We start from the raw sequence: 26,357 nt of genomic DNA, 5'->3' as shown, positions 1-26,357 counted from the left end.
AGATTGTTCCTATAGTAAATCACTTACAAAAACATGTTAGTTATCTAATTTTTAAGATGATGCTTAAGTAGTTGTCTAGGCTGCTCATATCTATTCTGTAGAATGGTTTTATTTTTAAATTTGAAAAAGTAGTGTTTTAGGCTGATAAATTATTTTACTTTCAAATGGAGGTAGAAATTAAAGCTGCAAAGTTATCCTTACTATCAGTTGGCACCGAGCCCAGCCACTTTCTTTTTTATATTATTTATTTTGTTCCCTAATTACTCTTTCCTTCCAGTCATGCTGTCTTTTGGTATCAAGTAGAATACGTATTCTTCTCGTTAGTCTTAATAGCATTTCCTTCCTATCCTTTTATTACTTCTTGCTCCACCATAATTGGTAATTTCCACAAGGATACTTTGAGTTTCTTTCTTTAAACTGCATATGTAGACTCCATTTTTACCCCAACATAGAAGGTGAGGCATTGTGAGGTAGTAGAAAGTCTACTGGACTCAGAATCAAGGAATCAGGAATTAAATTCCATCATAGTCTCTCTGGGGAAGCTGAATGTGTGTTTTTTTTTTTTTTTAAAGATTTTATTTATTTTATTTAAGAGAGAGCACAATCGGGTGGAGAGGAGGGGCAGAGGGAGAGGGACATGCTGACTCCCCACTGAGCAGGGAGCCTGACTCTGAATGTATGTGTTCCTTGAGTTTCCATTTCCTCACCTACACAACGGAAGGATACTTTACTTCCCCAAATTAAGGAAACAGTAGATTAATTAGAAAGACAAAAGATAGGGGCACCTAGATGGCTCAGTTGGTTAAGCATCTGACTTTTAATTTTGGCCCAGGTCATCTGGTCCTGAGATTGAGCTGTGTGGGCTCTGCACTCAGCACAGAGTCTGCATGGGATTCTGTCTCTCCCCCACCTTCTCTCCCCCTCTGCCCTTCCCCCTACTTAAGCTCATGCTCTCTCTCTCTCTCTCAAATAAATAAATAAGTAAATCTGAAAAAAAAAGATAAAAGATATGGAGTGAGTATAAAAAGTTGGAAGAGTTAAAAATATGGAAGGCAGTATTAAAGGGTTGTTTTTACTTCTAAGAATTTCCTATAAGCTTTGATCAGGCACATTTGGATCCCAGTTTAAGAATCATTCTGTTTTATTGTATATTTCCCTCTTGTGATAGAATATCTTTGGCAACTTTACATTTCTTTTTCTTATTCTTAGATATTATGTAAAAACTACATATTTCACATTGGAAATTTTGAAAGGGAGATTATAATTTTTTAGTGGTTTGATAAAGAATATCATAGTTACCAGCAGTGTTTGAATACGTTTTCTCTCTTTGGATGCTTCACTGTAGGATCTTCTTTCATGAACTAATGGCATTACTTAATAATGAAAGAAATTTTCCTCCCAACTTCTCTTCAGAAGAAGAAACTGAAATAGGGCAAAAGATAAATGCTCCAAAGGATAGGTTCGAAACCTTTTTGAACTTTCTGGATGCAGAAAATGACTGCTAATTTCTGTGGTTAGGAATTATGCCTGGACTCTTTTGTATATTGAAAAAATATATTAAGTAAATAAATTTTTTTAAAAGATTTTATTTATTTATTCATGACAGACACACAGAGAGAGAGACAGAGACACAGGCAGAGGGAGAAGCAGGCTCCATGCAGGGTGCCCAATGTGGGACTTGATCCCAGGTCTCCAGGATCACGCCCTGGGCCGAAGCCAGACACTCAACCGCTGAGCCACCCAGGCGTCCCTTAAGTAAATAAATTAACAAACTGATATATTTTTTAACCCAGTTTTGTTATTCACACTTTCATTAACCTTTTAAGATATTTATTTAAGGGGTGCCTGGATGGCACGTTTTTTTTCTGTTTAAGAGCTTCAGAATAGTTCAGAATACTATACTACAATAGTATTGTAGTTTTTAAAAAACATGCATCAAAACAGAGTGCATATTTTCTGGAGAAGCATAGCTGGCTACTCACACTTTGGCATTCGCCATGGTCTAGGCCAGGGGTTCAGTCCTCATCCTTATCTTAAAGGTCTGAATTGTCTTGTCACAGAATAGTTGTGTTTTGGGGAGTAGGTTTGCATTACCCTTCTCTATAAGCTTGGTTTGTTTGTGTTTTACAAACTCTTGTGTGGAGGGCTGACTTTCAGTAGATCCCAGGGAGGGAGCTGCGCTGCTTCGTAGGAAACCCCGACCCAGAAGCAGGTCCTCTACAGTGGTTTAGCGCCAGGTTCCCCAACGTGGGTTGTGTGGGATGGCCCCCTCTCTGGCCATGCCGTTTCCCAGGACCAGGGCCTATCTACCCCGACTCTGGTTCCGCCGGGGGGCGGGGCATGCCAGGTGAGGACGGCAGGGGAGCCGCCAGCCAAGGCCATCTGAGGCTCCGAGGTGGTGCCCTATGGTGCCCTATGGTGCCCTATGGTTCCGACTGGGCGGGATTCTGATTTAGAGACGTTGATCATAATCCCACAGATGGAGCTTTGCCCCATTGCACCTCAGCCAAGCACATACACCAAATCGTGAGCTTAGTTTTATATATACATGCGTGCATATGTAAATATAAGTGGTTACATTGGAATGCAAATTCATTCATTTATAGTAAGAAATATAATTGGGAAGTTTCATTGACCCAACCAGTGTGTTCTCTCCTGTTGAAGAAGAAGGTGTTTGGGAAACCGGGTAATCTGACAGTTGCTTAGTGAGCCTGGAATATAACAAGGGGAATTCTGATAGTGTCAGAAGTAGTCTGACATCAAGGCAGATTAGGCATTGTCATACATTACTTGCCAGGGAAACTGTAATATTCAAATCTAGTTAGCCAAGACGTCTTCTCATCTGAACAGTGCTTGGATAGGTACTGCCTCCTTTTGTCCTTCTGTATGTTTCCGTAATTGATCAGTCTCTGTTCACATTGTCTTCTGTCTACATAGATTATGATTTGATTAGATTTTGTTTAATTAGAATCACATTCTAGCCCTTCCTTCTTGAGATTACTGCTCTCATGTTACTTTGCTTAGTGTTTTGGATGTTCCTAAACCCTTTAGTCTCATGTTTACAGATGATAGCAAGATTTTGTCCCATAAATAATAAAATCTTCATGGATTTGCCAGAATAATTCACAGTGGTCACATATTTAAGAACTTGGCATCAGGGTGTCCCGTTGTTGCCTTCAGCTATCAGATGATACTGACATACTGAGGAATTTGGTTAATGGAGTCTGATTTTTTTTTAAACTTTTTTTTTTTTAATTGGAGTTCAATTTGCCAACATTTAGCATAACACCCAGTGCTCATCCCACCAAGTGCCTCCCTCAATGTGGAGTCTGATTTTTAAGCATTCCTGGGAACTTAGGGCCAGATATGAGTGTTAAGGTCTCAGAAACACTTCATTTAATAAAAAAATATTCCTCCTTGAAAATTTAGAGATGCCTAGAAACAATGACCTTACATCTTGTGGTATTGTCTGGCTTCTGTCTTCACCAAACTGCGGTTGTCTCCTATGAACTAATCTATAGACTCATTTATTTAGTGCAGAAATGGACTGCTGTGGGTTACAATAAGCCAAGTTCTGTTGGATTTAATCCTTTTTTTAAAAAAAATTATTTTTTATTTTATTTTTTTGGATTTAATTCTTTTAATTTAGTATTGGTACTTATGTTTTCAAAGGCAAAGTTTTCATGGGGGAAAAAATTCATATATCTATGCGAATTATACATCATATAATTCTATCATAACTCTCACTTGGTCTTTATTTCAGGCTTTTAAAAAATTCCAGTATTTCTTCATTAATCTCATTTTTCAATCCTTTCTGCATTTTTTCTATTATAAATGTTTCTTAAGTAACCATATTTAAGAATTTACATAATCCTTCAAGTTTAGAGCCAGTTTGTATGTATTTTTTAAAACTATATGTATATAGTGATATATTTACTTACGAAATGTTAGCAGAATTTGTGGCTATGGTATCTAAATTTGAGTATTAATTTGCTTTATTCATGCATTTGGTATTCACTTCCAGGGATTAAGGGACTAATTTAGAGTCGGAGTGGTCAATTTTGTAGTTCATTTTGTATTCTCTCTTCATTGGCTAAAGGGGAAACTAGACATTTCTAGTTTTTTTTTTTTTTTTTGACATTTCTAGTTTTATAACCATGTTTGCCATTACAGATATTTTATTTAAAAACTTATTCCCTCTAGCTTTATTTTACCTTTTTAAATCAATATGTAAAAAACAAACAAAAGAACCCATACCTTTTCCAGCTTTTCATAAAAAAGGGAATTTTTAACCGTTCCTTAGAGGTTTTATTTGTGTGTTTTTTTCCCTAATGCCTAATGATTATACTGATACTCTGTCATTATATTCATATAATTATTGATCATTTGTGTTACATTTAAAATTTTGTAGTCAGACCTCTTCTCAAGTACAAAACCTTGGGAAGAACCAAGGAACAGTGTGGTGGAGGAAAATGAAACATGTTCCCTTTCACAGTCTGCGGCCATCACGTATTCCTTATTCCAAGAAAAGAAGATGTCTTTGGTAAATGTTTTACTTTCAAGTTAGAGGGGATTTTAAGTTTATCTAAACATGTGTTTTATTAGCTTTTCAAATAGTAAAGTTGTGACTTGGGATAAGTTTATTCCAATCTTACAATGTTTTATATTGTTTCATTTTATATTTAATTTTAAGCTAGAATGTCATTTTCTTTTTCTGCCAAGCCTACCTTTGTCAATTAAGTGAAAACAGCAAGTATACTTTGGCCATGGCTATGTTGTAGAAGTTGTATCAGAGGTACTATTAAACATACTTAGAGCATAGGGATATATTAGAGCAGCCGTATTATAAGACTCTATTTTTTTTAATTGGGATTAATAATTTAAAAACTGTTAGCATATGTACTGATAAGAAATAATCTCTAAGATAAGTTTAAGTAAAGAAAGGGAAGATGGAAAACAGTATGAAAAACATAAATGTGTATGTGTATATATGCATGTGTATATGTGCATGTTTATATATGACATATTTTTATGTATGTATACAAAAATCCATAGACTATCACTGGAAGGATGTCCAAGAAGCTAGAAATAAGTTACAAAAAAAAAAAAAAAATCCCCCCCCAAAAACCCCCACAAGACCCAGCTTGCTTTTCACTCTAGATCCTCTACTATTATTTTGTTTTTTTAAACCATGCCTGATGGTCTTTGAAAAACGTCTTAATTACTATGAAAAATGGCCACACTTAATGTTTCTTCACTGTTCTGGCCTCAATCCTTAAGGCTATTGAAGTTTTTTTTAATATATAAAATGAAGAGTATATCTTAGTGGAATAGGGACAGAATTAGGCTTCCAGCAAGGTTTAGCTAATTTGAATTCTTATTCTGTCATTAAATTGATTTGGAAAAGGCTATATGCTCCAGTGCCTGCTTTTCCTGTTCTCTGTGTCTCTATTCATGAGGCTATATTATACTTCTTCTTCTTTTTTTTTTTTTTATACTTCTTATTATGGTTAAAATCCAGTATAAATAAGAAAAATAGTCCATAGCTTGTCTTCATCACTTAATAGATGTTCTAATTAAACAGTCAAATTTCTAAAAGTACAAAAGCCATTACAGAAGAAACCAAATAATTCCATTGCACTATTTTTGAAGCAAATTACATGATAAATATAAATTTTAAGTTCAGTCTTATGAAAATAATAACTTCCATGTATGTGTTAAAAATATATGCTTATATATACACGTAATTTGACCATGTATATATATATATATGACCATATATATATATATATATATGTATATATATGGTATAAATGAATATAGTACTAAGAAAATTTGGTATAGCCTCCAAATTTTTTGAATAAAGTACATTCTAATACTCAGCCATGATACATGGTTTCATGTATTATATATTCATGGTTAAAGATGTGGAGTGATATATTTCCATTGATATCTTTGGTATTATTTTGTTGTATATTATTGTGTAATATCATGTTATAATTATATGTTCCTCCCAGGGGTCTGAGAGGGACTGTGCCTGTTAACCGCAAAATTAAACATGCCTAAGGACTAATTAATTGGGAGGAATAATACAATTAGTTCTAGGTAATTTGATGCCTGGTATCAAATAACCCTGATATTATGCACACATGGTGCATATTATGTAGTAGAAAAGGCTAGACATTTAATGAAAGTAACTTAAAACCTACCTTTGAAGGCTGAAAATATTGCTTTAAATGCTCTGTTCTATGGAAGTATCAACATTCACATAAATACAGTCCAAATTCAGACTTCCAAGATATATTAAAAGAGAGTATCATTAAATAATTTAGAGCTTAATATTTAAACTTTCTGAATGTTTAAAATAGTATTTTGTCTAATACACATCTTAAATGGGTTTGGAGCTACATTTGTTTAAAAAGCTACATAAATATTGAACACTGTTCTAAATTTAAAACAATTCATGTTAAGTTTAATGCTAGGTAAGAGATGACAGCCTTTGCTAAATTGTGGTTATTATATTATGAGTAGAGCCAATATGAAACACCCTGTTAAAATTTTCTCAAGAGCCTTTTATAGAATGCATCTGAAACTTTATATATCACTAAGCATTTTAGGATTTGTCTTCTTGGAAATTCACAGAACTAGAGTACCATGTGTCAGTTCAATTACATAGAATATTGGATTGTCATTTACTTTATTTTCAAAAGGCTGTGGCAGTTATTAGACTTTCACAGAATGATTAGTCTGTGGCACTAATAGGTTTTTAAAGTGACTAGAGAGGGATGATCCAGCTAAAGCTGGATGGTTTTGTTTTATTCAGTATAGTGTGTATATAAAAGGTAGAACCTGTGGAGCTCTATAATGTGGGTAGTTTTTTTTTTTAATTTTTTAATTTATTTATGATAGTCACACAGAGAGAGAGAGAGAGGCAGAGACACAGGCAGAGGGAGAAGCAGGCTCCATGCCCCGGGAGCCCGACGTGGGATTTGATCCCGGGTCTCCAGGATCACGCCCTGGGCCAAAGGCAGGCGCCAAACCGCTGCGCCACCCAGGGATCCCTAATGTGGGTAGTTTTAAAGAAATAGTAAAAATGAAAATTTTAAGTGAAGGTTCAGTTCATTGTTTATTTCTCAGTGAACATTTATTACCTGAAGGTTTTGGACATTTTATTTACATACGGTACAGTGCAAACTTTTAAAACCTCATGGTTGTTTTGCTTCTGTTTCTCTAGATAAGTTTAACTGAGGATAGGATTATGCCTCTCACAGCAGTTGGAATGCACTTAACCCAAGCAGTGAAAGCTGGCTGTCCACTTGATATGGAACGAGCAGGCCTGACTCCAGAGGTTCAGAAGATTATTACTGATGTTATCCGAAACCCTCCCATCAACTCAGGTGATTGTTGTGACCCTAGTCTGCAGCCTTAATGACTTGAGTCATTGAACCCAGATGAAGTAAACAAGCCATCCACTAGTTATTTTCACTTTACCAACATTAACCCTTTCTGCTATGATGGAAACCTTACTTTTTTTAATGCTTTTTATTGTTTTTGACATTCTTCCCATTATCAACTCAGAGGAAAGTCTGAATCTGAGAAATTTTTGTTTTCCTTTTCAGCTTTAGATTATGATTCACATCCCAAAACAGTGGGCTTTCATCCTTGTCTAATTTCTGCCTCACACCTTGAAGAAAAAATACATTTTTTTTCCATATTCATTTCCCATAGCTCATTGACTTCTCAATTTTCCCTAAATTTTACAGATTCCTTGTGATAGGCCCCATGCACGGCATCTTTCTAACCAGTATAATCAGTGGTCTCAGTCACCGTGGTATTAAAGGGATGGTCCTAGGTCTCTGGGCTCCCTTGTAGAAAGAAGGGTAGTCACTTTGTTGCAGAACTTCGGCTGTGCTCATGAAGATTCAGCCCCTTTGCCTGCCCTGCAGGAATTTTTTAATTATCTACTTTTTACAGAATTAAAGATGAGGTACCTCAGAGGATTTTTTCCTTCATAAATGTACAAACTAGATGTGTTACAACTCAATAAATCTGATAAATATCTTCAAACTCTAAGGACAGAGCAGTAGGCATACAAAAAGCGTTATCTCCAGAACTACAATACAAATACTTAAATTTTTATTAACTCAAATTCTTTCCCACTTGGGAACAACTAGGCATTTCCTCCCCAAAATTTTAGAAGTAAGGGAAATAAGATCACTCTCTGAAGGCATAATCAATACTATCCTAAATTGGTCAGAACAAAGATAATAAAGCCACCCTAAAAGACAGCTTGGGGGCGCCTGGGTGGCTGAGTTCAACCAACTCTTGATTTTGGCTCAGGGTGTGATCTCAAGGTCCTGAGATCAAGCCCCACGGTTGGGCTTTCACCCTCAGCACTGAGTCTCCTTGAGATTCTCTCTCCCTTTCTTTTTGCCCCTCCCCCTGCTCATACTGTCTTTCTAAATAAATAAAATCTTTGAAATATATATATTAAAAAAAAAGAGCATTAATTCTAGGCTTTAGGAAGACTTGACTGAGGTCTGAACAAAGAACACCTTCATCAGTTCCATTGGTCAACTGTAGAAGCAATGGAAAAAGGAAAGGCAAGTCCTAGGCAGTGGTCATCAAAATTATTCCCAGGGAACTAAAATTTTTCTTTTTTTCTTAAAACATTATTCAAATTTCTTTCTTTCTTTCTTTCTTTCTTTCTTTCTTTCTTTCTTTCTTTCTTTCTTTTTCTTTCTTTCTTTCTTTCTTTCTTTCTTTCTTTCTTTCTTTCTCTTTCTTTCTTTCTTTCTTTCTTTCTTTCTTTCTTTCTTTCTTTCTTTCTTTCTTTTCTTTCTTTCTTTCTTTCTTTCTTTCTGTTTTTTTGAATAATCTCTCTGCTCCATCTCTCTGTGGGGCTCAAATTTACAACTCAAGAGTCCCATGCTCTCCTAACTCAGCCAGCCAGGCGCCCACAAATTTTTTTCTTTTTATTAACCATATTAAAATTGTACTGCTGATTATTTAAAAGAAAGAATATACAATTTCTAATCCTGACCAACTACTAAGTATCCTAAGGGCCTGTTGTTAAGTTACGCCAAGGTCTTATCTGAGGAAAACACTTCAACTAATTCTGCTTCTATATCACTTTCTCACTTCCTGGTTATAATTTGATTTCTAATGTAGATCTGTCTACAGGGAAAGAATGCACTAGTCATGCTAACCTGGATACTTCTCTATGTGATAACTGTAAATTCATAATTGTAAATCAGTGAATTGATAGTTTATGAACATGGTTAAGGTACGTCTATTAAACTTAAATTAGATTTCTAAATCTGAAAACCTTTAGGCCATCTGGACTGTGTTAAAACATCCAGGGTAACTTAGGTGTGAGTCCTCTTTATGTATGTGTAAATACAGAACTTAAAGTCTGTCTTTTGATGAGCTGTTGGATAGTAGGCAATATTCTGTGAAAAAGTTGGGGAAGCTCCCCCTGCCCCTCAACCATTGACAATTGTGTTTGCTATTGTTGGCTGCTTTCCTTAAATCCTGAAGATTGATGGATGTGTTAGCCTGGTCAGTAAGAGCAAAGGCTCTGGTAACAGCTGATTTATTTTGATATAGGCTGTACCATTTCAAAGTTCTATGACCTTGGGCAAATTGCCCAATCTCCCCCACACTTCAGTTTCTTTATCTCTAAAACAGGACAGGATAATATTGCTTCTTAGAAAATTGTGAGAAATAATTGGATACTGAACAGAATGCTCTGGCACTGGTAAGTATTTTATAGATGGTGGTGGTGGCAGTGATGGTGATTATAATGTTGATGATGAGTGAAGAAGTAAGTGGTAAGATCTTATGGCTTCTTAAAAATACGCTCTAGGGGTACTTGGGTGGCTCAGTTGATTAAGCATCTGCCTTCAGCTCAGGTCATGATCTCAGGGTCCTGGGATTGAGCCCTGCATCTGGGCTCCTTGCTCAGCAGGGAGCCTGCTTCTCCCCTCTGTCTGTTGCTCCCTCTCCCTCTGTCTGCCGCTCCCTCTGCTTGTGCTCTTTCTTTCTCTGTCAAATAAATAAAATCTTTAAATCTAAATATGATTACTTTTATACTCTACCCTTTTTAGTAGCTAAATGAAGAAAATAGGAAATTAATAAATAAGTATACAAGAAAAGAGGTTTCAAAACAACTTTATAGAGCCTTAGAACTTTAATAATTCAGGCTTGTTATAAATATTTTTTTCCAAGAACTGAAGAATTCTTGGGAAAATATTCTTGAGTAACATAACATCAATGTTCTAATTTCAGTTCATTATTGGCAAGAGAAAATTATAGAGGAAAATATAAGGTTCTATTATTTAGTCAATCATTAACAATCTATTTTATTTGACCATGGTGAAGAATCCAGATGTTGCTAAGTTGTTTTCCAAATCATATAGTTGTAAAGTTATAGGATTTTAGATTTGAAAAGGAAATTGGAAATCATTAAATTTTCACTTTCCTAATCCTACCCTGTTTCAGAGATAGGAATTTGAGGCCAAGAGAGTTACAGATTGTGTTAATATCATGTGAAGATTAATGACTAAGCAAGTTTTTCTTTTAACTCTACCATGTTAAAGTGTACTGCCAACTGTTTAAAGAAAGAAATATGCAAGTTCTTTTTTGACTTAAGATTTTATTTACTTATTTATTTAGAGAATTAAAGAGAGAGAATGAGAGAGAAAGTGTACAAACGAGCCAAGGGTGGAGGGTGGGGGGAGGCAGAGGATTAAAAAGAATTCCTAGCAGATTCCTAACTGAGGGGGAAGCCCAAGGCAGAGCTCAATCCCAGGACCCTGAGCTCATGATCTGAGCTGAAAATCAAGAGTTGGTCAGGCGCCCCAAAATATGCAGTTTCTAATCCTGATGTAGGATTTGGGTATATAAACCATTAATTGATGGGTAAAATATACTTAATTATTCAGTTTAACATATTTTTATGTATAGTGCCTTTAATATTCTCTATCTATAGTCTTCCTACATTCTGAGTTCAGCAATTTTAATTTCTGATGTTAGACAACTTTTAAAATTAAGAAATATTGAAGTCAAACAGAATATATAAACATCAGTATAAAATTGCGCAGCCTTGATTCAACAAATATCAGAGACAAGAGAAGCATCTGTAATCATTAGTGACTAAAACATTATTTAAAACATTTATCTTTACCATTATATACTGAAAATAGCAAATTAATTTTCATTTAGAGATAAGTACTAAGTTGAAAGAAGGAAGAACACTTTAAAAAATACTTTGAAAAATACTGTCAGTACACTGTATGTAGGTTGTTTATATAATATGAAAAATATATATTATTGTAGTTCTCTTCCAAAGCCAAAATTGAGAAAGTTAAGATTATAAGAACTATGAGCTCTAAATTTTATTTCTTTTGATTGTATATTTATAGTGTGTAAGATTACATTTATTGATGTGAAATTTTAATTTTGAGTTCTTGTTTTTCCTTGATAAAATACTATTTGTTCTCCTATTTGAGAAAAATTGTTGAGTTACAAATTATAATAAGAAATGAAGATATACTTAGTACATTAATGATTCAAATATGGCATTTTCATTTTCTTATTCAATTTTGGCCATATCACATAATTTGGTGTTTTAATGAATAAATTTGATTTAAATTTTGCAAGATTCTGAAATGGGAATTTTCTGTTTTGTTATGGCATAATCTTATACCTAAAAATAGGTATTTGTGAATTGAGCAATCATATGTAATACTTTCATGCTGTCTTATTTGCTAAGTAGGTTTTGTCCTTATAATTTAATATTTAAAGGAATTCTATAACTTTTTAATCCTTTAGTTTATCCATGTTTATATAATTTTAAGCTTCTTTTATGGAGTTGAAATTCTAACTATGCTTAATGATAAATTAAGCAAGGCATTTAATGAGGTGTCTGGGTAATATTTTGAATACTTTCATTCTTCCATTTTTATGTGCATGTAACTAGAAAATTAAGGGTGGCTTCCAAGGGACCTGCCACAAAAATAGGATTTATATGATCTCTTTTAAAGCACTGAAGGAGTGCAGCCAGTCTTCATTATTCTCTAATAGAAATTTTCAGTGCTTACTTGACTGGAAAGTTAGGACAGGATAAGATACATGTTTAATGCTAGATGTCCCCTTTTTGCATATGTATATTGTAGGATGACTTTAAGATAAAAATATAGAGGGTACTTACAGAAATGTATAAGTGAATACATGGATTTTCTAATTATATCTAGAAATTATATTCAAATTATGTACAATATCTTTGTACATTTATTAAATTATTAACAGTGGTTTAAAACCATAAGCAAATGTTACCTATCATAATTTCATGAAAAGAAGACATCCTAATTTTAGGAACAGATTGTTTCAATGGAATAAAATATTTCATTTTTCCTTTCAAAATAATTCATTGAACCCATGATGCTATAATAGCTCAAGATTATTGAACTATGTTTCCAAAAAATTGGCTTGTAAAATTTACATTTACAGTATAATGAAATCAGGATATATAGTTTATTTATCCAGTGTCTAAATACCTATAGAAGAAAACGAATTTAATATAATATAGTTGTGTAGTTGCTAGAGTACAGGAAAATTTGTATGTTTTTTTCTAGAGCATTATCTAGAAATAGAAATATGATATAAACCATATATGTAATTTTATTTTATCTTTAAATTAAAACAAATTTCTTAATTGAAATATAGTTGACACACATGTTACAATTATTTTGAGATGTGCAGCATAGAGATTCAAGAAGTCTACATGTTACCCAGAGTATGCAATTTAAAATTTTCTAGTAGCCACATTAAAAAAGTAAAAAAAAAAAAAAAAAATAGGGTTGCCTGAGTGGCTCAGTCAGTTAAGTGTCCCACTCTTGGTTTCTGCACAGGTCATGATCTCAGGGTTCTAAGATTGAGCCCACGCTGGGCTCCTTGCTTAGCTTGGAGTCTGCTTGAGATTCTCTCTCCCCCTCACCCTCTGCCCGTATCCCACTCATGTGCACGCATATGCATGCTCTCTCTCCTTAAATAAAAATAAATTTAAAAAACTAAAAAACAAAGTAAAAATGTAAATTAAAAAAATGAAAATAAACAGATATGATTAATTCTAATGATATATTTAATTAACCCAGTATATTAAAACTGTTATTTCAACATAATCAGTGTAAAATTATTAATGAGATCTTTTGTGTATTTTTTTGTACTAAGCCTTTAAAATCAGGTATGTATTTTACACTTACAGCATATCTCAATTCTTATGCTAAATTTTAATTGAAAATATTTGATTGGTATTTAGCTTTTGTAAAATTTACAATTGAATAAAGTAAATGAAGATTTTCAGTGTGTTCCAAACACACTTAAAATTTTTTCAATAACTGAATCAAGTATCAGGTTTTAAATTTAATTTTACATTAATTAGGATTACTTAAAATTGAGTTCCTTGGCCATACTAGCTACATTTCAGGTGCTCAGTAGCTACATGTGATTAGTGCTTATTGTATCAGATAGCACAATTATAGAGGCGCCTGGGTGGCTCAGTCGTGGAGGGTCTGTCTGCCTTTGGCTTAGGTCCTGATACCAGGGTCCTGGGATCGAGTTCCACATCAGGTTCCCCACAGTGGGCCTGCTTCTCCCTCTGCCTATGTCCCTGCCTCTTTCTCTGTGTCTCTCCTGAATAAATAAATAAAATCTTAAAAAAAAAAAACCACAATTATAGAGGAAATTTTGGCAATACCTGCCAAAACATAAAATGTATTTAGTCAGAAATCCCACTTCTAAGAATCTAGAAATATCGCAAAATATGTGTAATATGTTCTTTGGAACATTTTGTTGTCAAAGAAAAATTGAAGACAAAAGAAAGGGAACTATAAGTTTCGATAGACACATGAAAAAGAAGACCCCCTCAGCCATTAAGAAATTACTGAAGTAGTAAAATTAGCTAAATTTCTATGGTATTTGGCTGGTATAATGACTGAAGGACAAATAGAATTTTAGTTGGTTGATAGATAGGATAGTCATATTGCTAATTTTATTACATTTAGAGGTAATCTTTTCAAGATTTTGATTAGAATCAGTTTTGGATCTTAATACTTTAAAGTCACAAAAAGTAAAAGCTAAATAGATACCTCATGATCCTAGTTTCTATTAACTGTGTAACCTTCTCTTGCTGGCGTTTGTTTTTTTAAAGATTTTATTTGACAGCCTATGAGAGAGCACAGGCAAGGGAAGGGGCAAAGGGAGAAGTAGGCTTCTCGCTGAGATCTCAGAACCCTGGGATCATGACTGGAGCCAAAGACCGACACTTAATTTACTGAGCCACCCAGACACCTATTTTTGTTTTGTCTTGTTGTTTTGTTTTTAACTGCAGGGTTTTTTTGAAATTCAGGAGTAGCAAGATAAGATCTTCGGAAGAAAGGAGAATATAAACCTAGAAAACTAGAATAATTGAAAGACCACCCTTTCAAGGTGGCATTTAAAAATACTTAGATTCTGATTATCAGTTTGAATTGGGTGTCAGAAATGTTTGACACCAGTTTTATAATAGATTTTAAGCTGCTTAGTTTTATGATACTCTAGAGCATTCCAGATGAATGTGATGTTGGAAATGTTTGAAAATTAAGTAGTGGTCTGTAGGAGATTGCTAAATAATTTGTAAAAGGGGTGAAGATACACAGTCTGAATCAGTTATGTTAGTTACAAAAATTCAAAATTCCTTGACTGTGAAAATAAGAGGTTTCTTTCCCAGAAAACTTATTTAGACAATATGCATTTTAAATAATTGATATGTTTTGTTATATTATAATATCCATTGAAAAGATCTTTTAAAAATTAGCATCTTATTTACAAGTGTGATTAGCTTCTATTATAAGAATAAGTTCTATTCAGAAAATAATTGTAATAAATATTTAGGATTTGAAGCATAATTCCTTTAGAAACAATTCTGTGAAGGGTGGTTTTTGGTTCTCAGGGCACCTCACAGAAAGCAGTTTGAAACATAATTTATGCCAGGTCAATGGCACTGACCTGACTTTAAGTCTTGGAGGCTAAGGCTGCAGGTGGTGCAGGCGTGGGGGGCTGGGGGGAATAATGCTTTACTTAATTTCTGTCTGTAGGGCTCTAGGCATTTGGAAGAGGGACATTTTCTTTGCACACCTTCCTTCCTTTCTACAAAATATTTCACTATTTCTAGTTCATAGGTTTACTAAAATGTTCTCTGTAATTTATTTTTAAATCGTATTTTTTTCATCCTTTACAGATATAAATAAAATTAAACTAATTAGAAAGCTGGTTCCTGAAAACATTGACACATACCTTATCCACATGGTAATTGAGATCCTGGAAAAAGACTCTGACAACAGACTGTTGTCAGACGGGCTTTCATGTGCTTCCAACAGAAAGAGATATTTCCCCAATTCTGAAGAGAACTGTTCAAGTTCTAAAAGAAGTAGGGAAGAAGTAGGCGCTAATACCAAGGTATTAATTATTTGTAGAATTTTCATACATTGTCTGTGGTTCAAGTTACATATTCTAATACTAAAATGCTGTAGTTTTTAAAATGTTATAAATTCTAATACAAGGTTACTTTTTAAAATCTGTGCTCTATTTCCTTTGTCTTTCATAAACCTTATCAGAGAAGTGTTTTTTTTGTTGTTGTTTTTTTTTTTAAATAACAGTGAAAGGGAAATGTAGTCCATCTATTTAGCTTTTTGTGTGGAATGTCAACTTAAATTTTACCTCTACCTCCTACTGATTAAATATATCAGGGTATATATTCTTCTTCTGGGTATTCTTTTTCTTTCGTAGACATAGTTAATATTGACTTTGAGCATATGGCAGTTTATGTAGTTTATGAAAATGAAAACAAATTCTATTATAAATACCCCCCAAAACTAATTTGTCTGTCAAATTCTGTACTTCAGTTAGATTTGTATATGGACATATCCTAGATAACCTAATGAAATTTGATTAACTAGAATTCCTTACGTTATTTAGACAATTGAAGTAGCTGTGAGAAGGATATTAAAGAAAATATATGTCGAGTGAAAGTAGTGAATTTGTCTTCTATTCCCAGCCTTTTATTTCTGAAATCTGTATCAGGTGCCTAAAACCTTGTGTGTGTCTGTGGGGGGGGTGGGGGGGGGGTTAACCTGTCAGTAAATTTTACCTGTCAGTAAAGGAAAAGATGAAACTTGTTATTTTTTCCTGATTATTGATGTACATTTATTTGAAATATTATTTTAATCACATTAGCATTTGGCTTTTCCCTTATTGAAATAACATCAGATGCCAAAAACAGAGTAGGGAGATTTGGGGGTGGATGGGTAGAAGTCATGCTGAGCCTACCAGATTTAGCCCTTTTGCCTCCCCATTTAGAGGAATAAGGATATTGGGGCTAGGACATAGATTAAGAGATTGGTGACCCAGCCAAAGTATTTTTCTTTTATCTGCCTCCCAAATATAGATAGCTGCTCTGGAACCTGTAGAGTCTGTTGGAAGTTAGATTTCAGATTTTTCCTGTGAACATTCATCTTTTCTACTAACCTGGATTGTATCTCGTAGTCTGTTTCATTGGATGATTATGAGGCTTCTGATAAAAGAATTATGTCAAAACAAATTCTTTTTTTTTTTTTAACAATTAGCTTTTTTTAAAAAATTTTTATTTATTTATGATAGTCACACACACACACAGACAGAGGCAGAGACATAGGCAGAGGGAGCAGCAGGCTCCATGCACCGGGAGCCCGACGTGGGATTCGATCCCGGGTCTCCAGGATCGCACCCTGGGCCAAAGGCAGACACTTAACCACTGAGCCACCCAGGCACCCCTTTTTTACCTTTTCTAAATACAAGGTTGTACAATTTTCTGCTTAAGATCTTTTTCTTCCCCCAATCTTAAATATTTTGAAACTATTTTTAAATGTAGAAAACATAATAAAACATAGCAAATAATTGATGAACAATATATAGAGTTTTCATTCTTGAAATTGAATAAATTATGCTTTTTACCTTAGCTAAACCGCTGCGCCACCCAGGGATCCCAAAACAAATTCTTTTTATTTGTTGATGCATTGTTAGTTTTATATCTCTTATGATTACTATTAAGATAGAAGCTCAATCATGTGTTTAATGAAGAAAGATTCTGTCTTGATATTGGTAGTTCTGATTCAAAATATCCAGGTACACAGTGGATTCTTTAAGTACATTTTTTTTTTTTTTAATTTCTGGAAAGTCTTCCTAAATTTTACTTTTTAGTATTTGTCCCATTGCTTTGTATTTCTTCTTCAGGGACTTCTATTATTTCTGTGTTGGATCTTATTTGCCTAACTGCAATATTTGTCACTTTCCATGAATTCTTTCTAGTTCTTCATTTCTCTTTAATTTAAAAATTTCTTCTTCATCTTCTTTTTCAGCTTTTGTTTCTCTGGGCAGAAGCTATTATGTTGATTGTTATGTTACATAGTTTAGTATTCACTTCTATGCAGTTTTTTCTTTTGCTTCTAATTCTTAACTGAACTTTTCTCCTCCATTTTGAATTTTTCTGAATTTGATTTATGATGTTCTTTCATGTTTTGAATAATTTTCTTAATGCTTTTCAACTTATTTTGAGAGATTACAGTTTTACTCTGTATCTTAGCAAGTCCTCTGATGTCACATTTAACCTTAATACTTTCCTGTAGTTCATTTTCATGTGAAATTAGTTTTCCTGTGTTTTCAAAAGAAAGCATGGTTCAAGGTTATTTTTCCTAAATTTACAGAGCTCTCTCTTCTGTTATTTTGTGTAATTTTTCAAAATATGGGCACTAGGTATATGAGATACACTCCTCTTCCATTCTTCCTTTTGTCTCTGGTTTACTTGAACTGCTTGATTTGATTTCTCCCCAGCAGTTCTCCCAGAAGGCAGCATTATTTGGTCAGGAGCATTCATAGGAACCAGTCGGTTTAGCCACTGAAGACACCACTGTAGACTCCTTATAGTCACTTACTATTGGATTGGGCAGGAGCCCTCCCATTTTCAGATGCTGTTTTCACATTAATCCACCATGGTTTCTGATGTCAACCTGTGGGCTACTTTAGGGTTCTGTTCTTACCTCACTGCTTGCCTCTGTTTTCTCAGTACATGAGTAGTACTGTACAGGTCTTATGACTGTTGGTGGTTTGTCCTCACATGCTTATAGTTTGGATTTCTTTGGCATACCTTTACACTTAGTTTCATTGTAAATGTAGATGATGAATTTTGGGTTTTGCTGTCAATTCTGTTTTAATGGTGGGCTTCAGAAAGATTTAAGAACTATGCTGCTGTTTTCACTATCTTCCCAGAACCCTCTCCCCCAAATCGCTTTTTTCCTCATTTTTAACTGCTTAAGAAAGAATGCATGTGATATTTCCTGCCCTCCCACTAAGTTTCATTATAAATTAAGATATGCAGTATTATTCAAAAACTGCTTTTGAGATCAGAAAAAAATGCCTTATGACTATTATTATAATTATTGTTAAATTCAGTACTTCAGAATAATTAGAATTTTCTTAAGCTTTGCTTTTTTAGGCATAGTTTTTGATTTGTGTTGTTTGCTAAGAAAATAGTGTGTGCTCTAACTATTTTGTATTCTATAATAATGTTAAAGGTTGATGGAAAACATCCTCATGATTTTTCATTGAAAGATGAAAGTCACAGAAATTCCCTAAGACTAACATCTTGGAATCAACCAACCAGCGATTCAGAAACAGATTTATTTACAGATTCTCACCCACAGGTAAAATTAAAATAATAAAGTAGTTTTCATGATAAGTACATCCAACTTGGTAACAACTATGTTTAGATTTGTCTTAGTTTAGATGAAATTAAATGTGAATATAACATACATATTTCTCCATTTGCTTACATGTGTATGTGCACATATTCTCAACAAATGAGTTAATGTTTTGTATTCTCAACTTAATGGTAATATTTATTAATAGAATTTGGGGTATCAAAAAGATATAAAAATTTTACCATGATTGCCTGGAAAATCTTTAAAGATTTATTTATTTGAGAGAGAGAGAAAGAACAAAGGGAGAGTGAGAGGGAGAAACAGACTCTGCTGAGCAGAGAGCCTGATGGGGAGCTCCATCCCAGGACCCTGAGATCATGACCTGAGCTGAATAACTGACTGACTGATCCACCTAGGCACCCTGATTGCTGGGAATTTTCGTGGTCTGCTGATGGAGGAAGTAGTCACTGGAAGGTATTATTTCTGTTAGGTGACTCAGTTCTCATAATTAAAATCTCTCTAGATACTTGAGACTCAAAAGATACACTCAGTGTAAGTAAGCATTTAACCTCTTTGTCAATGAAACAAGATCATTAGTATAATTGAATGGTAAATACTGAAGATCATACTTCGTAGAAATATTATAGAAGATAAGACACTTAAGTGATAATAGCTACAAATTAATGAGTGCCAAGAATAAATCAGAATGTGTTTTGTTATTTTGCATATATCCTCATTTGACCCTGCAGGTAATCCAGTGATGTGATGTACTGTTGTTCTCATTTTCTGTGTGAAGAAACTGAGGCTGAAATAATATTCAAAAAGCCATACCTTTAGCAAATGACTCAGAACTCAAACCTAGTTCTGTCTTGTTTGGCAGTCTTGTGGTACTCAGCTACAAGACAGGGTTTTTTCCTCTGCTGTTTCCTGTTCAGATATCATGCTCTGTTTTGGTTTTTGGTTTTGTTACCATTTTAACTGATTTCCCTCCATCAAATGTACCTAGGCATTCAGACTCTAATCGCAAGCAACTGTAGGCTACAGTGGATTGTGATAATAGCTATTACGGAAGGATAAATATTTCTGGACCAATTTTATCTCTGCCCAATTGCCTTTTGTCTGTACCATTATATATAATACATATATACATATGTATACATACATAATACATATATATGTATTATTTTTGAGTCAAATATTGTGTCATACAGTGTATATAAATCTAATCTGTTCTCTTGGACTTCTCTGTGAGGAAATTTGCTATCCCTTAGCCTTTTTTTTTTTTTTTTTTTTTTTTTTTTTTAGCTTTTGCTAAAGTGTGAGTAGCTCTTTCTTCATTGGATTGCTTTAATTAAACTGAAATAGCTAGTAGTTTTGTTTTTCTTTTTAACCTTTTCTAATTTTTTTTTTAAAGATTTTATTCATTTATTCACAGAGAGAGGCAGAGACATAGGCAGAGAGAGAAGCAGGCTCCCTACTGGGAGCCTGTTTTGGGACTCCATCCAGGACCCTGGGATCATGCTCTGAGCCAAAGGCAGACACTTAACCACTGAGCCACCCAGGCACCCCTTTTTTACCTTTTCTAAATACAAGGTTGTACAATTTTCTGCTTAAGATCTTTTTCTTCCCCCAATCTTAAATATTTTGAAACTATTTTTAAATGTAGAAAACATAATAAAACATAGCAAATAATTGATGAACAATATATAGAGTTTTCATTCTTGAAATTGAATAAATTATGCTTTTTACCTTAGCTAACAGACACAGTATAACTTAGATGAGGTCACCTTATCATAAAGTCCTTCAGATAGTTCCAATAACTAAATTAACTGTTGGATTCTGAGGCGTACTTGGTTAAAATGGTTTGTCTGTCATGTTAGTTTGAAGCTCTTATGATCAAACTGAGATAACACTAATTAATACCATTTTAGGCTTATGGAAATTAACTCAAAATTTTGTTTCTCTTTTTCTTTTTTTTTTAATTTTTATTTATTTATTTATTTATTTATGATAGTCACACAGAAAGAGAGAGAGAGAGAGGCAGAGACACAGGCAGAGGGAGAAGCAGGCTCCATGCACCGGGAGCCCGACATGGGACTCGATCCCGGGTCTCCAGGATCGCACCCTGGGCCAAAGGCAGGCGCCAAACCGCTGCGCCACCCAGGGTTCCCTGTTTCTCTTTTTCAAGTGCAAATCATATAATACACAACCACTGCCTTTGGGTTCTTTTTTTTTTTTTTTTTTTCATTTTTGCCTTTGGGTTCTTAAGGGGTTTTTTTGTTATTGTCTTTTTTTTTTTTTTTCGGACTTTTAACTTAGGATCCTGAGGCTGTATTTGGTGCATAAATCCCCTAAAATTGTGCAGAGTATTATACACGTGAACGTTTTGAAATGGATCTCCAGTTTTTAGCAGATTCTGAAAAGAGCCTTTGAGACAAAAACCAAAATTTTTTTCATTTCTTCAGTGAATGCTTTTTGAGTACCTGTTATGTCCCAGCAACTCTGCAAGGTACTGGTAGTGTTTGAGCTACCCCGCTAGTCTGTTAGCTGTTGGAGACACAGAAGTTACATGCTTTCTCAAATGCCTAATAATGATTCTGTGTGTGTCTCTGTGTCTCTGTATGTGCGTGTGTGTGTGTGCCCAAGCAGATGCCTTCCTCAGAACATTAAATTACCCATATTGGCACCAAATCAAATACACATGAGACATAAATCTGAAATCATATCTAGTTCTTTGCTTCTCAAATGAGTGTGTACACCCAAGTGCCTAAGAACAGATTACAAGATGGCAGGTGATTGCCTAAAGAAATGATATAGCAGTTTTGTTTCTATTTATTTACCTTTTGATCCAGAAGTAAATTCTGTGGCTCTTAAAATTTAACTTTATTCAGCAAGGGAAGGATGGTAGGTATATACTCAGTAACCTATGTTACTTTTACAGTTGATGTACATTTTCAACATGGCAAATATTTCTTTTTCTGTTTCTTTCCTATAGACTTCATCTATAACCTCCAAGAGAAAATTACCTAAGTGGTTTGCCAAAGACACTGAGACTTTAGCTGACACCAGCAGGAAATCAGCAGCCAAAGCACAAAAGAAAGGTCTTTTTAGTTAAACTGGCAGTTGCCAGAGGAATTGTGTACATCTTACTGTATTATAAGATGGGAGCTGTGTTTCATTTCTGAAAATAGTGACGACCAATGCTTCAGTTTACAAATTATTCTAATCTCAAAAGTAAAACTCACCTATTTGTTGAACAGCTGGCATCTTATAACAGCTTTGTAGTTACTAAAGTTGAGTCTCTGAGAGCCTGAGTGAGTATATTATAGAATAGATTAATAAATTAGTCTTGTTTAAGATGGCTTTAAGAAACTGTGTTTCTGCTCTGTTTTCTAATCTCTTTATTTATTTCAACAGTAAGTTTGGAAAACTTAAGGGGAGCTGATTTGATATAATCAGCAGATTGGTAGTTGTATGATGATTATGTGTTTGATAGAAAATCTTCATATATTATCAAAATTCTTTCTTATAAATGAAGGAAGCATAGTTATTCTACAAATTGTCCTTATTATCTTTACAAGAAGCTCTTACACATATTGATAAATGGTAATAGTGGACCAGACCAGTGGAAATGAAACCGTTTGGGTTCCATGCAAAGAGGGAAAAATAATATAATAAAGGAGACCAACTGCACTAGACAACTATGCACTTTGTATTTTATATGCTATTTCTATTATTTTTCAAATAATAAATTCCTTCATGCTGAATATTACAAAGATATATGTATATATATATGTATTTCTTAAACTTTTATTTACTTAGTTACCTTGAGCACTTTTAGTTTTTGAGGATGTTGGAATTTGATTCTAATACTTTTTGATGTAGCACATTCGACTTCACTATCCAACCTGTACTCTTATACTGAGTTTGGCAAACCATAGTTAATATAACTTTTAAGAAGTTCACCATATGGCCTTTTGTAACTAAAAATAATTGTTAATAAAGAAGAAATATTATAGAAGAATTAGAAAATCTGGAGAGATGAAAAAAAAAGAAAATAAAAATCACCAGTAGATAATCAGTTAACCCCTTTCTTTGTGTATCCTGCTAAACCTCTATGATCACTGCTTTTCTAAGTTTGATACATGAATAATACATTAATGTATTTTCTTTGTAAAACATTTAAAACACAAAAGTTCCCTGTAGTCCCATTTTCCTACATGTCATTACCAGCCCATTTTCCAGAAGGCAGCTCCTATTAAATATGTGACTTATAGTTCTCTAGTCATTCCTTAATGCATTTACATGCCTTTGCATATATATCTATATATACATTCTTATTTTTTTAAGTGAATTAGATCTGCAACAAACTCTTTTCACTTAATAGGTCATGAAGAACTTTTCATGTCAGTATATATCAGGCTATCTTACTGTTTTTTATAGCTACCTACCATTCTATATGGTGAATACTATATACAATTACTTTCCTATTGGTCATTTTTTTCTATTTTAGATTATTTCTAGAAGTAGGATTAGAGAGTCAAATTTATATTTCACTTGAATATATTAGGAACTTTTTTTCTGTATCATTGTTTTCTCTAGAATCTTTTTCTTTGGCTTCTTATGGTACAGTGATTCTTAAAACTGTGATCTGCAGACTTTAAGGAGTTTTTGAGACTCTTTCAGGAGACTCTGTAAAGGCAAAACTATTTTCATGATACCAAGATGTTATTTGCCTTCCGTCCTGTGTCATTTGCACCAAGGGTGCACAGCAGTTGTGAGCAAAACCACTGGTGGTACTTAAGTACAAATCAAGGCAATGACATCAAATTATTGCTTTTATTAATTCTTAGTCCTCAAACACATCTTTTCAATCTTCTATGTGTTGGAATGGCAAATATGTGTAAAATCACTTCTTTATACCAAAATAGGATGGTTGTCTTCAGGAAAAGCACTTGTTTAATTGTTTGAATTGTGAATTGAGTTAGTTCTTTTTCTATGGAATTTTTTACTGAAAAGAATAACTGATAGAAAACTATGACTAGTTATTCAGACTTGAGCATTTGGTGGACATTTTCTCAAAATTGAATGAAGCCATCCTATCACTTCAAGGAAAACTGATGAGTATTTGTTTCCAATGACAAAATTTGAGATTTCTGGCAGAATTTATAGTTTTGGAAATCTTGTGTCTGGTATCAGTTTAACAGCTTCCCATAACATAAAGACTTTCCTAATGAGATGTTATTCCTACAATTAACAAAATTTTTTTGACATTTTATGGTAATTTTTGTCAACATTTAGAAGATCTGTACAACTCAATGAACTATTTTTGGATGACTAATACATGATCTTATAAAATCATGCATGGGTAAAAAATTCATTCAAACCACACAGTGGTCCAGTGGATTTTAATGTAGCAGAATATGAAGATATTCATTCATATGTGGTTTCAGATTACACACTGCAACCAGTCTTTAAAAAATTACAGGTGTCCACCTTTGGTATAGTTTCAAAGAAAAGTGTCTACAATTTTCTAGAAAAGCTATTAAAATACTCCTCCCTTTTCCAGCTACATACCTATTTATGGCCACATTTTCTTCATATACATCAACCAAAGGAATGCATATTGAATGTATAAGTAGATTGAATGTAGAAGCAGATCTGAGAATCCATCCACTTCTGTTAAGCCAGACATTGCCATTCTTCTCACTGTTTTGTGGGGGATATTTTGTAAAATGTGTTTATATTATCATGTAATGGATTTACTACTGCTTTTTAAATCAAAATTAATAAACATTTCTTAAACATTTATCAGGTTTAATTTCTAAAATGGTAAATATTGATAGATGCAATCCACATCAACAAAAGCTCTTTTTGGTCCTCAATAATCTTTAAGAATACAAAGGAGTTTTGAGACATAGGAGATTGAGAACTGCTGACACAGTATTTTATTATATAGACAGACTATGAATTATTTAGCTGATTTCCTGTTGTTGCATGTTAAATCACATCCAGTTGTTCTGCTCTTTTTAAAGCACTGCTTTGAACATTCTTGAAATGAAATATGGTATAGTTTCATGCCAAATACTTAGCCAGAGGTAGAGAATTACTTTTTTTTTGTCTTAATTATCATCTGTATGGACTTTAGGCCTTTCAGCATACATGACTCTTAATTTATGTTTTGAGTTTGCTTCCAAGGAGAAAAATTACAACTTGAATATGGGATTGGCACCTATGACCTCATCTAAGCTGGTCTTTGGCAACACTGTATCTGGCTAAGGTATTCTAATGAGAGTGAATCTCGGGACTTTTTATGGAGATGCTGGAATAAATTTTTTTCCTTTCCCCTGCTGATACTAATGAGGAAGCATGGACCTTGAGAGTGTTGGGGCAATTTTAGGATCTTGAGGAATCATTGTTTAGTGAAACTGACGCTGAGGTAGGCAGAGTAGAAACATGGCATGAAAATCAGGTTATTGGTGACATTGTCAGGCTATTCATTCATGCCTTTTCTGAATAAGACCTATCTTTGAATATTTCATATACACGGGGCTTTAAGTTCCCTTTACTTAGGTTAGACCTGTTTAAATAAGGAGCTTTGTGTTCATTTTTAGTTTCCAATTTTGTGTACTTGTCACCAAAGTACAAGTCATGTAATTGACAGACCCTGCCCCAATATATACAGCAGATACAAAGTTTTTTTTGGTGAAGGATATGGAAGCTTCTAGAGATAGTTCCACAAAGTAAATGAGGAAGCAGTATGCTCCTTAGTGGAGGGACAGGCCTCCTAAATCTACAGGCTCCCTATTTCACATGCCTTTTGTCTGGAGTTTCTATATTCTCCTGCTCTCCCCACCCCGCCCTGCTCCTTACCACTCCCCTACCACTGGAGCACACTCCCTACCACTCCCCTACCACCAGGGCATGTGCCCTACCACTCCCCACCCCACTCTGCTCCTTACCAGTCCCCTACCACCAGGGCATCTCCCTACCACTCAACCCCAGAGCAAGTTGGGGAGGCACTACTCGGTTCACCTGCCGGATCACCAGGTGCAAGTGTCTGGTATCAAATGCCTCAGTATAGCACAGAGTACTGACTGAGAACTGATGAACTGGACTTTAATTTCCCCAGTGTATCATCATTCTTCAGCTGTGTTAGGCTTCAAATTTGCCTCAGGTTCATTCTTAAAGACAAGGGGTTTCTTTTAGGGTATTTGTCTTATGCTATCTCCTCCACAAAGTATTAACTATGATCTCTTGTGTTGTCTTTTGGAACCCTGACCATGGAGTCAGACAACGCACTGACAGTTATTTGGAATTAAAACAAAACAAAACACAACCTTGTGGTCCTATCAGATGGTTAGAATAACAAAAGAATAAAGGATGCTTCTGTTCAGAGAGGTTGCAATAGAAGTAACTAAGAACATGGAAGATCCAATGGCATGACTATACAGTCATGTTAGAGCCAACTAGACATTTATCTGTCTTACGGGAAGCAAGGAAATGCAAAACCAACCAAAGCACCGAAGTACATTCACTACAGTCGTGAGGGGAGCTGCAAACTTCAGGATTTCAGCTACCTGG

General features: G+C 34.2%; 1 protein-coding gene across 5 annotated transcripts in view; it reads left to right on the top strand.

The window, feature by feature from the left end:
* WRN (WRN RecQ like helicase) overlaps nucleotides 1-24,582 on the top strand; it is a 141,387-nt gene extending 116,805 nt beyond the window's left edge. For all 5 annotated transcript variants that reach the window (XM_072763550.1, XM_072763552.1, XM_072763549.1 and 2 more), the window contains exons 31-35: nucleotides 4,412-4,543; nucleotides 7,235-7,397; nucleotides 15,281-15,498; nucleotides 18,648-18,776; nucleotides 21,769-24,582. In XM_072763550.1, the coding sequence (XP_072619651.1) occupies nucleotides 4,412-4,543; nucleotides 7,235-7,397; nucleotides 15,281-15,498; nucleotides 18,648-18,776; nucleotides 21,769-21,888 (762 nt within the window). In that variant the 3' untranslated portion in view covers nucleotides 21,889-24,582. The remainder of the gene's footprint in view (nucleotides 1-4,411; nucleotides 4,544-7,234; nucleotides 7,398-15,280; nucleotides 15,499-18,647; nucleotides 18,777-21,768) is intronic.
* Nucleotides 24,583-26,357: the final 1,775 nt, after the last annotated feature.

This window comes from Vulpes vulpes, chromosome 7, assembly GCF_048418805.1.
Source record: "Vulpes vulpes isolate BD-2025 chromosome 7, VulVul3, whole genome shotgun sequence".
Lineage (NCBI taxonomy): Eukaryota > Metazoa > Chordata > Mammalia > Carnivora > Canidae > Vulpes > Vulpes vulpes.
This window is presented reverse-complemented; position numbering and strand designations above follow the sequence as displayed.